At 41.1% G+C, this 9,728-nt stretch overlaps 1 protein-coding gene and 1 long non-coding RNA gene across 6 annotated transcripts in view; one reads left to right on the top strand and one right to left on the bottom strand.

Moving 5' to 3' along the window:
* Positions 1–8,719, top strand: part of LOC308462245 (uncharacterized protein) — a 51,300-nt gene extending 42,581 nt beyond the window's left edge. The window contains exons 3-6 of one of the 5 annotated variants that reach the window (XM_080979775.1): positions 5,491–5,587; positions 6,461–6,665; positions 7,458–7,542; positions 8,412–8,719. In XM_080979775.1, the coding sequence (XP_080835901.1) occupies positions 5,491–5,587; positions 6,461–6,591 (228 nt within the window). In that variant the 3' untranslated portion in view covers positions 6,592–6,665; positions 7,458–7,542; positions 8,412–8,719. Of the gene's footprint in view, positions 1–5,490; positions 5,588–5,921; positions 6,312–6,460; positions 7,416–7,457; positions 7,543–8,411 lie in introns of those variants that run through there. The other 4 variants (XM_080979774.1, XM_080979778.1, XM_080979776.1 and 1 more) reach the window with 4 other exon arrangements.
* Positions 1,808–7,797, bottom strand: LOC308462710. Its single transcript, XR_013979262.1, has 3 exons — positions 7,761–7,797; positions 3,056–3,092; positions 1,808–2,064 (listed from the first exon to the last, which is right to left on the bottom strand). It is a non-coding gene; the product is annotated as an uncharacterized lncRNA (long non-coding RNA).
* Positions 8,720–9,728: the final 1,009 nt, after the last annotated feature.

The raw sequence follows: 9,728 nt of genomic DNA, 5'->3' as shown, positions 1-9,728 counted from the left end.
AAAAGACCGGCATATCAGCTGGTATTAACTGGCAGAGTTCCATTAAAACGGGGGGGGGGGGGGAGGGGGAAGCTGTACATATTATTACTGTTAAATAAAACGCTCCACACCTATTTTAAAAGGATGTTGTTTAGGTTGCAGATTGAGTCAGGAAATGTCAGATTTATAGTTGCCCATGCAACCTCCTGCTTCCCTGTTTGTCCTTCCTGTGCACAGAAGAGAGAAGGTGTCTTACAAAAGACGAAACACAGACTGCATCATGATCCCTGGTGGGACAGCATTAATTATAGTATTTCCTAAATTTTGCAAACTTTGCTTCCTTTCAGCACATTTGTATTTTACACTAGTCGGACACACACACACACACACACACACACACACACACACATACTCTTTCACTCCTCTGACTCCTACAATATAGAGACTGAAATTAATTTTTTAAGACAAATATTGGTTTTGAAGGTACTAGCAGTTTAATGATAACACAGTTTACAAACCGCTTTATCAAGTGGTATATAAATTTTGTGAAATAAATAAAAATTAATAAAACACACCAAAACATGGCTGTTTTACATCTGAATATGACCCTTGGTATGGAGCACTATGATCCGTGAATGAAAAGCAGCATAGAAATTTAATAAAATAAAAATAAAGTACTGTAGATCAGAAGTCTCTCTGCCATCACACAGTTTCACAATATGTGGTTTCCCAATGGAAGTACAGCCATGATGATCCCTACCAACAATAGAAGCCATTGGAAGGAGGTACAATGTGTGTAAAGCTGAGTGAGCTCCCCAAATCTCTCACTAGATTAACTCGGGGGGGGGGGGAATTACAGGGGTGGGGAATCAGGAAAATTGAGATAATTTTTCTTGAGCTTGGAAAACGCATTCGCCCTTCCCTGAAAGTAGTGGCTGCGAAAGGATTCTGTGGAACTGTAACAACATGTGGTTTGTTAGGACCTTATGAACAGACAGGGTGGAATAGACACTATTATACGGATTGACCTTATGCATGAAGTGACTGGAGAATGATCTGATTCACTGGGTCTTCTGCTTTGTTCGTTTGTTGAACTTTTATGCGTTACTTCTGTTGAAATTTATGATTTGATACTATGAATAGTATACCTTATTTATCTAAGAACACAGCCGGTTACGTCTTGTGTGTTTATTGAGTATGCTTTACGTGACCATAGGTTTGTTTGTTGTTGTTTTGCTAGGAGCACGTAGAGCAAAAAGGTAGGTTTGTTTCTCCCCCCCCCCCACTCTCTGCACCTCTCATGCACTGGTAACAGTACCCTAGAACCCAAAGTCTAGGAACTATGGAGCTATTCCATGGTCCTCAGAAGGTTTTTCCTGTGTACTGTACTATCAGGAGCATAAGGGCAACAAATAAAAAGGGTGGGAAGGAAAGAAATCTACTTCCTCTCACCATTCACTACCAACAGCTATTCCCACAATTACTGCTTTTCATGTAAGTATGGGGGGAGAGTGTGTTTTGGAGGTCATGGGTGAGCAAGGTGGGGTTTGGGGGGAATAGTGAGGACTAGCAAACAGGGAGTGGTATTGCTGGATCAATCCATCAACCTCTGATGGGTGATTTAGGAGGATTGGGTCTGGCGTCACTTTTGCTGTGTGTGTGTGCCAGTATCCCTACTCAGCATAGTTACATCTCAATGCAGCTCCTTCCTTGAAAGGGTCTTTGGGGTTGAAGGTACACGCAGTAGGCAATAAACACTCATGGACACCATGAAGATTCAGTCAAGTGTAGAGGTTTACTTGACAGGCACAAAAGCATATTGGTAGCAAATATATCCAGACTGTCATGGTCAAGGCATGCTTAGAGTCCAACAAGAGTCCAAGACTCTCTCTCTCTGCTTCTCTCACCGCAAGACGCAAGCAAGAGACTTACAACAAGTGGCAACAAGTTACACAGAACCATTGATATCAGTACTTCCTGTCACACTGCGCATGTCCAAGGAACGGTTCCCACAGAAAATGTCCTTGCATAGACGAAACAATCTCAGCCTTTCGCTGCTTCTTGAAACTTCTTCTCTGTTCTTCCCTGTTTCGGGAACAAATGATTCTCTCACACACAGAATATCCAATAGGTATGACACTCAGAATTCTTCGGCTCAGATTTTGATCTGAGAAGGCAAATAATTTGAGGGCTTTAAAAGTTTCTCTCTTGTTTGATAGGGGCTTTACCATCCCTCAGAGTTGATCTCTTAGACTGGCTCTAAAGAACTTCTCTGTCATCTCTAATTATGTGCCTGAGTATAACTTGGGAAGTGCAGTTTGGCTGTCAGATGTCTTAAAAGACACATATAGGTTCTGCCACTTAGACTCAATCATTTTAGCTTTGCCTTTATATTGCCCTGGCATCGTCTTTCTGTCCCCCCCCCCCCCAAGGCAGTGTTGCCACGGGCGAGAGACTCACACATGTCAGAGAGCCAAGGGCCTCTGAACGAGATACAAGACTCCTCATATTCTTGTACACACATATATGAGAAGTCAGTGAAACAAGCTTATCCAGCGATATGCCAACACAGAGAAGAAAGGCTGCATTTCTCACCTCCCTTTTTCAAGTGTGAAGAACAAAGTATGGTTGCCACTACACAAGGCTGTCCTCGTCTTGGTTGTCCATTGTAACATCTTCGACAGTCCACCTCTTTGCATGAAACTATCACTGTGGGAGGTTCCCTCCAGTGTGACAATGTCCACACTATGACAGTGTCACGTCAAACAATACGTTGCAGTAGATCTTAGGGCAGGGATGGAGAACCTGTGGTCTTCCAGATGTGGGACTCCAACTCCTTTCAGCTCCAGCCAGCATGACCAACAGTCAGGCATGATGAGAGTGGGCAGTGTGACAACATCTGGGCAACACAGGCTCCCCCTTTATATCTTAGGGGTAAAACTAAGACCTAGATATTTTCGAGAGAGAATGAGACACAGAGCTGTGCTGTGTTTTTGGCAGCAGACCCATGTCTAGAACTTCTTAAATAGTCATCTAAGAATATTTTCACATATCCTATATTTAGGTTTAAACTCACCTGCAGGGGAATTTGCTCAGGCCAAATGGGATTTTACCTAGGGTTGGAACAAGCTATCAGTATTTCTGCTGAATTACTTTTACATACTGTAGAAACAAAGAACAGAATGGAATCCTAATTTTTATGCTGTGTTCTGTTAGAAACCACACAAAAGCTTTCTATTTACACTTAACAGCAAGGGATTGTTTGTGGCAAAGAGTCTATAGGGATCTTTTTAAAAAAGAAAGAAGGAAAGAAACCCTTCCCATTACCTCTACATTTCAGTTCTCCTAATATGGCAAACACATTTTGCAAACTATAGCCATATTTTTTGGATCAAAAGGAAAATCATATATGCCGCCGCATTGAAAAAAAGGGATTAAATAATAAGGCCCATCCAGAGAAGTCTCTCATTTTTATGCATTTCTGTATTTTCTGGTTTTGTTAATCAGAAGCAGATGAACTTCTCTTCGCAAGAGTGTTACTGACATGGCTCGTATCAAGAAGTATGATGTTTCCAGCCATATATCCAACTTAAAGAGGAATAGTTACATTTGAATAAGCAACAAAACATGTGGATGTTTGTCTGAATTGAAATGAACTTATGAACCTTAGAATTCACGAGCCAGTCCTAATCATAGCCAAACATCGCCAACATCTGCTTTTTCATCTTGGCCAATTTATACTGAAAATCCTAGAATCTCATCATCCCAGCTTCAGGAAGAGAGAAAATGGCAGAACGGGAACTGGATATGCAAAAGCTTTCTGCAATTTATTCTCTTATCTTCCTTAACCTCTAAGAAGGGGGGGCGGGTAAATAGTTGTGGTGCGGGTTAGCAGCAGCGTTGTCATTCTCTCACATGTGGGTGTTCTAAGGAATCATTCAAATGAAATACAAGTACAAACTCACCCAGTGTTGGCCTCAGACCCAGCACTCACCACCACTTAGTGCCCCCTACCAGTGGGTGCTTTTCTTCAGCCACCAGCCTACACCCTTTCATCCTCCCTCCCTTGCAGGTAGTCTTGCTCAATGGCAACACTATGTTACAACTGCATGATCCTCTCTGTTCCTGCAATACATGTTACTAAGTCTACTTGTTTGTATTGTATTGTATTGTATTGTATTGTATTGTATTGTATTGTATTGCATTGTATTGCATTGCATTGCATTGCATTTGCTTGTTTCCTACTACAAAAAAAATTCCAAGTTGACTTAGAATTTTGTCCCTCCCAAGCTGTCATTCATGAGCTGAGATCCAAGAAGTTCTCAGGACACTTCTACTTTTTCTTAGAGTTAAGTCTTTGTCTGATGCCCTGGGAACCTACCAGTTGAAGGACTAATCTCTCTCTCTCTCTCTCTCTCTCTCTCTCTCTCTGTGTGTGTGTGTGTGCTTTAGACAGCAATATTTGGCTCTGCCACAAACAAAATAAAAGATCTCAAATTGACTCACAAGGCCTTCCTTCACCCCCAGATATTTTGGTAGTGAAAACAGAGTCCCTTGGCCCCAGTCTATGCCTTTTCCCTTTGGCTGTACAAACAGCAATCCAAATAATCAGAGGCTGCATATCAACTGTGTGCCTAGGAGCAATTTCTCCTTACGAAGTCTAAGCTTAGGTTCAGTACGGCAAGTTCCAAAGGGGTAGCGCTGTGACTCTGTTGCAGCAAAAACAACAAAGACTCTTGGGGCTCCTTAAGCTTATGCCACAACAAATTTGTTAGCATTTTAAGGTGCCACAAGATCTGTTGTCGTTCATTAAAAACAAAACAGAAACCTATGCTGGCCTTTTCACGTTTGTAGATGCAGATCATTCTACAAAATCAGTTGAAACTCTATGCTATTATTTCCTGCTTCTATTTAAATAAAAACATGGTTGGAAACTGCTGTTCAGGCTTATAAGTGTGGAAGCAATTGCCTTGTGATGGAGAGATCTAGTTCTTGTTGCTGCCAGGGAAGTGTTACATTTATGAATGACCACAATAGCCACAAATAAAGAGGAACTTGGGGTTTTGGGAATATTTTGTGATACAGGATTCAAAGGGTTTTTGTTGTTGTTTGCCCAAGATGGACATACAAAAGAGACATGTTTTAAAAAGTGGACAAATAACATTGAGCTGACTCTTCTCCCTTCTTTCTGCTCTTTGATGGAATTTCCATTTCCGTAGTTTCCTCGGTGTTGAATAGCAGAAGGTTCATTGGGTTCTTATGACTAATTTCCTCAAAAACTACACTGTGCCTATTAATGCAGAAGCCAGTTTTTGGCATGTAGTTGTGAAGAAAAAGGATGAAAAATAAACATGTATAACTTTGGAGCACTTTCGGAACACAAACTACTCTTTGTTTGGTATTTGGCTGTAGGTAATGCAAACTCAGCAGTCCCAATGTGACAGCATATTTAGCCAAAGACTAAAGTTAAAAAACAACAACACTGGAAATTGAATTTTGTTTTGTTTCTAGGATGCTCTTCGGACCCATGTGCTAGAATCCCCAGGTGCTCTACTGTGTCCAGACAGAGAATTCAAGTACAAACTATGCATTCTGCTTAATGCATCGGGTACAAATATGTCTCAGTTTTGTTAAATTACCGCTCTGTGTGTATGTGCATGTGTGTCCAATTATTATTAGGATTTCAGGGCACAGGGAGAGGTTTTTTCCTTCCTAGCCCAGCCACACACCCCTCCCCCGATTATTGCCCCCTGAATGGCTATGCAGCTTATTCAAAAAAGTTGCCATTGGAACCAATGGGAACAATTTTCTAAACTTTGCAGTCATGTCGGTGGGGCTGGGAGTACAATTTTGAGTGGGCAGTTTGTGGCTGTAGTTACTTTACCAAAACCACTATGCATGAAGCATTCTGTGTACTTTCATTTCATTTGTTTTTATTACAGCGCAACAAGACAAGAACCCACCGACAGCATACAAATCAATATGGCTAACTTGACCCAACAACCCCTCTCCCCACACACAAACAAAACTCACTGCAGTCAACTGAAGGTAACCAACCATGCCCTGCTTCCCCCCCCCCCCAAAAAAAATCTTTCTCACTTAATTATTCCAAACTCCATATCTGCTGTTTAACATCAGGCAAAAAACATCCCTCTTCAGTCAGGTCTTTGGCTGATGACATCTGGTACCCTTTTAAATATGCTGTGGGGAGAGGGAGGGTTTGGGTAGTTTTTATTATGTATTTTGTGGGGGGGGGGGCTTTTTATATATTGTATTTTTGTGTTGTGAACCGTCCTGGGATCTGCAAATTTAATAAATAATCATGATAATCTGCGTGAAGTTGTTGGGAGAATCCCTTACAGGACTTGGAGAATGGTGTCATTAGTACATTGCTGACATCCCAACTCTGTTTCTCAGTTACATCCAAGCAAAACAAGTTGGCTTTCAAATAAGGCAGGCATTGGCTGCGATGTCATTTCAGTGCTTGCAACCACACCTGGAATACTGTGTACAATTCTAGTTGCCTCACCTCCAAAAGGACACTGCAGAGCTAGAAAAGGTTCAGAACAGGGCAAGGGAAATGATCAAGGGCATGGAGCAGTTCTTGCATGAGGAAGTTGCAACATTTGAGGTTTTGTGTTGGAATCCTGGCAGCCAAGACCCAAGTCTGGGACAAGTGCTCTTTGGTGAGCGAGCCCCAGCAGAGGGGTTATTGTCACCTTCCCTATCAGAAGCAAGGAGCAGGTAGTGATATATCCTTAACTATTGTCAAGGAAGATAGATGTTCAAGAGATCTAGGGCGTTGACTGCATTATATTATTTGCTGGTTTTAAACATTTCTAGGCTACCTTTCCAAAACACTCAAATCAGTTTACATAAAATATGTAATCCAATTCTAATGGCCTTAAAACAAACTCATAGAAGTTAATAACCTGTAAAAAAAATATCTACTAGCCTGCTGGGGTTGGCAGGTAAGGGATGGAGAGAGCTGCTGCAAAGGCAAGAACTTCCTTCCTCTAGCAGCTCCCCTGGTTTCTTCATTTAGGTGAGGGGAGAGACACTCACTTGCATGCAATTTCTTTTCACCCTTGACTATCGTGGGTGTGCTTAAATACAAGGCTGAATTACAACAAACCCAAAGTAAAATCACAGAAATAACATGAGGTCCTAGATTGATGTGAGATGCCACTGATTTTTGCCATCTGCTAAATAAGTGACAAACCTGTTAAACCAGAGAATTTGGATCATACCAATTTAGCACTACAGGCATCCTTTGCTTACCACACTAACTGTACTTTCCTTGCTGTTATTGAATAGTCGGAAATGTTCCCCCTTCAGAGTAACAAGCTAAGAAACCCAAATATTGCTAACCTAAAAACAAAGAAAAAGGAAGAGGCAGCAGGGAGAAAAAGTGTTCTAAACAAACAAAATGTTGATCTGCCTTTTATTAATTTCATTTTTTATCTTCTTGTATACAGACGTTTGACAGCTATGACATTCATGGGCAATGCATTTGAAAAAGAAGACATAAATATTCAGAGACATATTAGAATGCTGTTCAATGTAAGCACCTGTCTACTTAGTGTTGACAGAAAATCATTTACTTTGCTTTATGCATGTTCTCTCTGGAGACCACTGAGGTCCTATTTTATTTAAAGAGCTGGTCCCAACATCGCTGCTTCCACTCGAAAATGCAATATATGCAGCTAATTATATTTATCGAGGAAACAATTTTGGTTTATATTTTCAATAATCCTTAAACAATTTTGTCAATTCCTTACCTCAGGATTGGCTTCTCCCTGGGTATCAGAAGGCACGTGACCTCATGGTGTCTTTATTTATGACATCACAAAAGAGGCAATGAAGTCTATGATATCATAAACGTAGCAGCACCAGCAACGATGCATCACTGTAGGCAGCAGCATTTACTTACAGAGCAATCTTGTACTCCGTGTGTGTAACTCCGAGTTCAGTGGGGCTTACTTGCAGGGAAGACTGGATAAGGTTACAGCCTCACTCACAGAATCACTTTATTTATATTGTTTATCAAATGTTACTGCCACTTGCATTAAGTACACAGGGTTTCTCGTCCTAAAGCCAAGAAGTAAAAGAGACAAAAGGTTTCTTTTTCAAGAATTGGAGACATTTGTAATCTATTTCTTCGATCAGATTTCGGTTTGAGAATGCAAACGCTATAAATTTACTGAACTCTACTTTACTCTAGTTCAGTAAATTGGCTAAATTTTACAAGTTGCTGCACAAGCAAATCAGCATGTAGGTTTAAACCAGTGGTTCCCTAACTCCTTCCCCCTCCTCAGACCACTTGAAAATGCTGAGGGTCCTGGTAGACCACTTCATTCCCCCCCCCCCCGCCAGTTGGGACCAATGCACTGTGCTAGGTGCTGTATGATTTTTAAATTATATTTTGACAGAAATGCTGAATGAACTTTGTGGAGCTCTGGTGGTAGGACCACAGCTTGGGAACACCTGGATTAAACACAAAGATTGCTGCACCAGCATGTGTTACAACTTGGGGCATCAGAAACTGACCCGGAGCATTGAACCTGTGCAAAAGCACAAATTAAGTGTGCATACCCTCCAACATTTCTCTGATGAAAATAGGGACATCCCATTCCATAATGATAATTTTACTATTTATACCCCACACATCTGACTAGGTTGCCCCAGCCACTCTGGGCAGCTTCCAACATGTATAAAAACTTAATAAAACATTAAACATTAAAAAGAAACCTTCCCTATATAGGATTGCCTTCAGACAGCTCAGGGGTTGGATAACGCCATACCCGCCAACATTTCTCTAGTGAAAATAGGGACATTCTAAGGAAATGAGGGGCATTCCAGGATCAAATCAGAATCCAGGATGCCTTCTCTACATCAGGGACATCCCTGGAAAATAGGGACACTTGGAGGGTCTGAGTGTGTTTCCAGATATTGTGCACATTATTTGTGCTTATTAATATTGCAAAGGGTCATTCAGATATAGTTGGCAACAGTTATTTATTTATTTATTTATTTATTCATTCATCCATCAGATCTTTCCTGATGAGGACAAATCCAAATAAAACTGAGGATGGGGGAATATGGACTAGTGTTTTGGTGCCAATGATGTTGCATGGGCACTGCAGAGAGAGAGAGAGAGAGAGAGAGAGAGAGAGAGAGAGAAAGACCCCAGACCTTGCACACAGGAGAGGCAACTGTCTCATATTAAACACCCATCTAGTAGCGCCCTAAACCCGCCAATCCTGCAACAGCACCTGTTGTCAGATGCACAATAGCAGCAGTGCCTGATTATTATATGTGGTATAAAACCTGATTGAAGTGGTTGGTGGACAGGACTGGAGAAAACCCACGATTCACTCTAAAGGCCCTATTCATGTCTACTCGGAATTAAACTCCATTGGTTCAACGGGACTTTCATGTACGTGTGCATAGCTTTGGTGCATAACTCTGGTATGCCAGCATAACAGAAATACAGCATAAAACAGTAATATGAAAGTGCAAATTAAAAACTAATAATAAAAGAAACTGCAAGAAAGAATGGCTTCTCAGTTAAAATTACATTTAAAATTCTTGTTTTCCTGAAAATTAAAAAGGAACAGAACAGGCAAGCTATACTAAGAAGGGAGTTTTACATTGGGGGACCCATGCCTGAAAATGTCCTATATCTCTCCACCTACTTATAGTCACCAATATCAGACCCTCCAATGTTCCCCATTTTACAGGGACAG

The sequence above is a fragment of the Podarcis pityusensis genome (assembly GCF_964106645.2).
Source record: "Podarcis pityusensis genome assembly, chromosome: 1".
Lineage (NCBI taxonomy): Eukaryota > Metazoa > Chordata > Lepidosauria > Squamata > Lacertidae > Podarcis > Podarcis pityusensis.
Note: the sequence above shows the minus strand (reverse complement) of the source record. Positions and strands in the feature narration are given on the sequence as shown.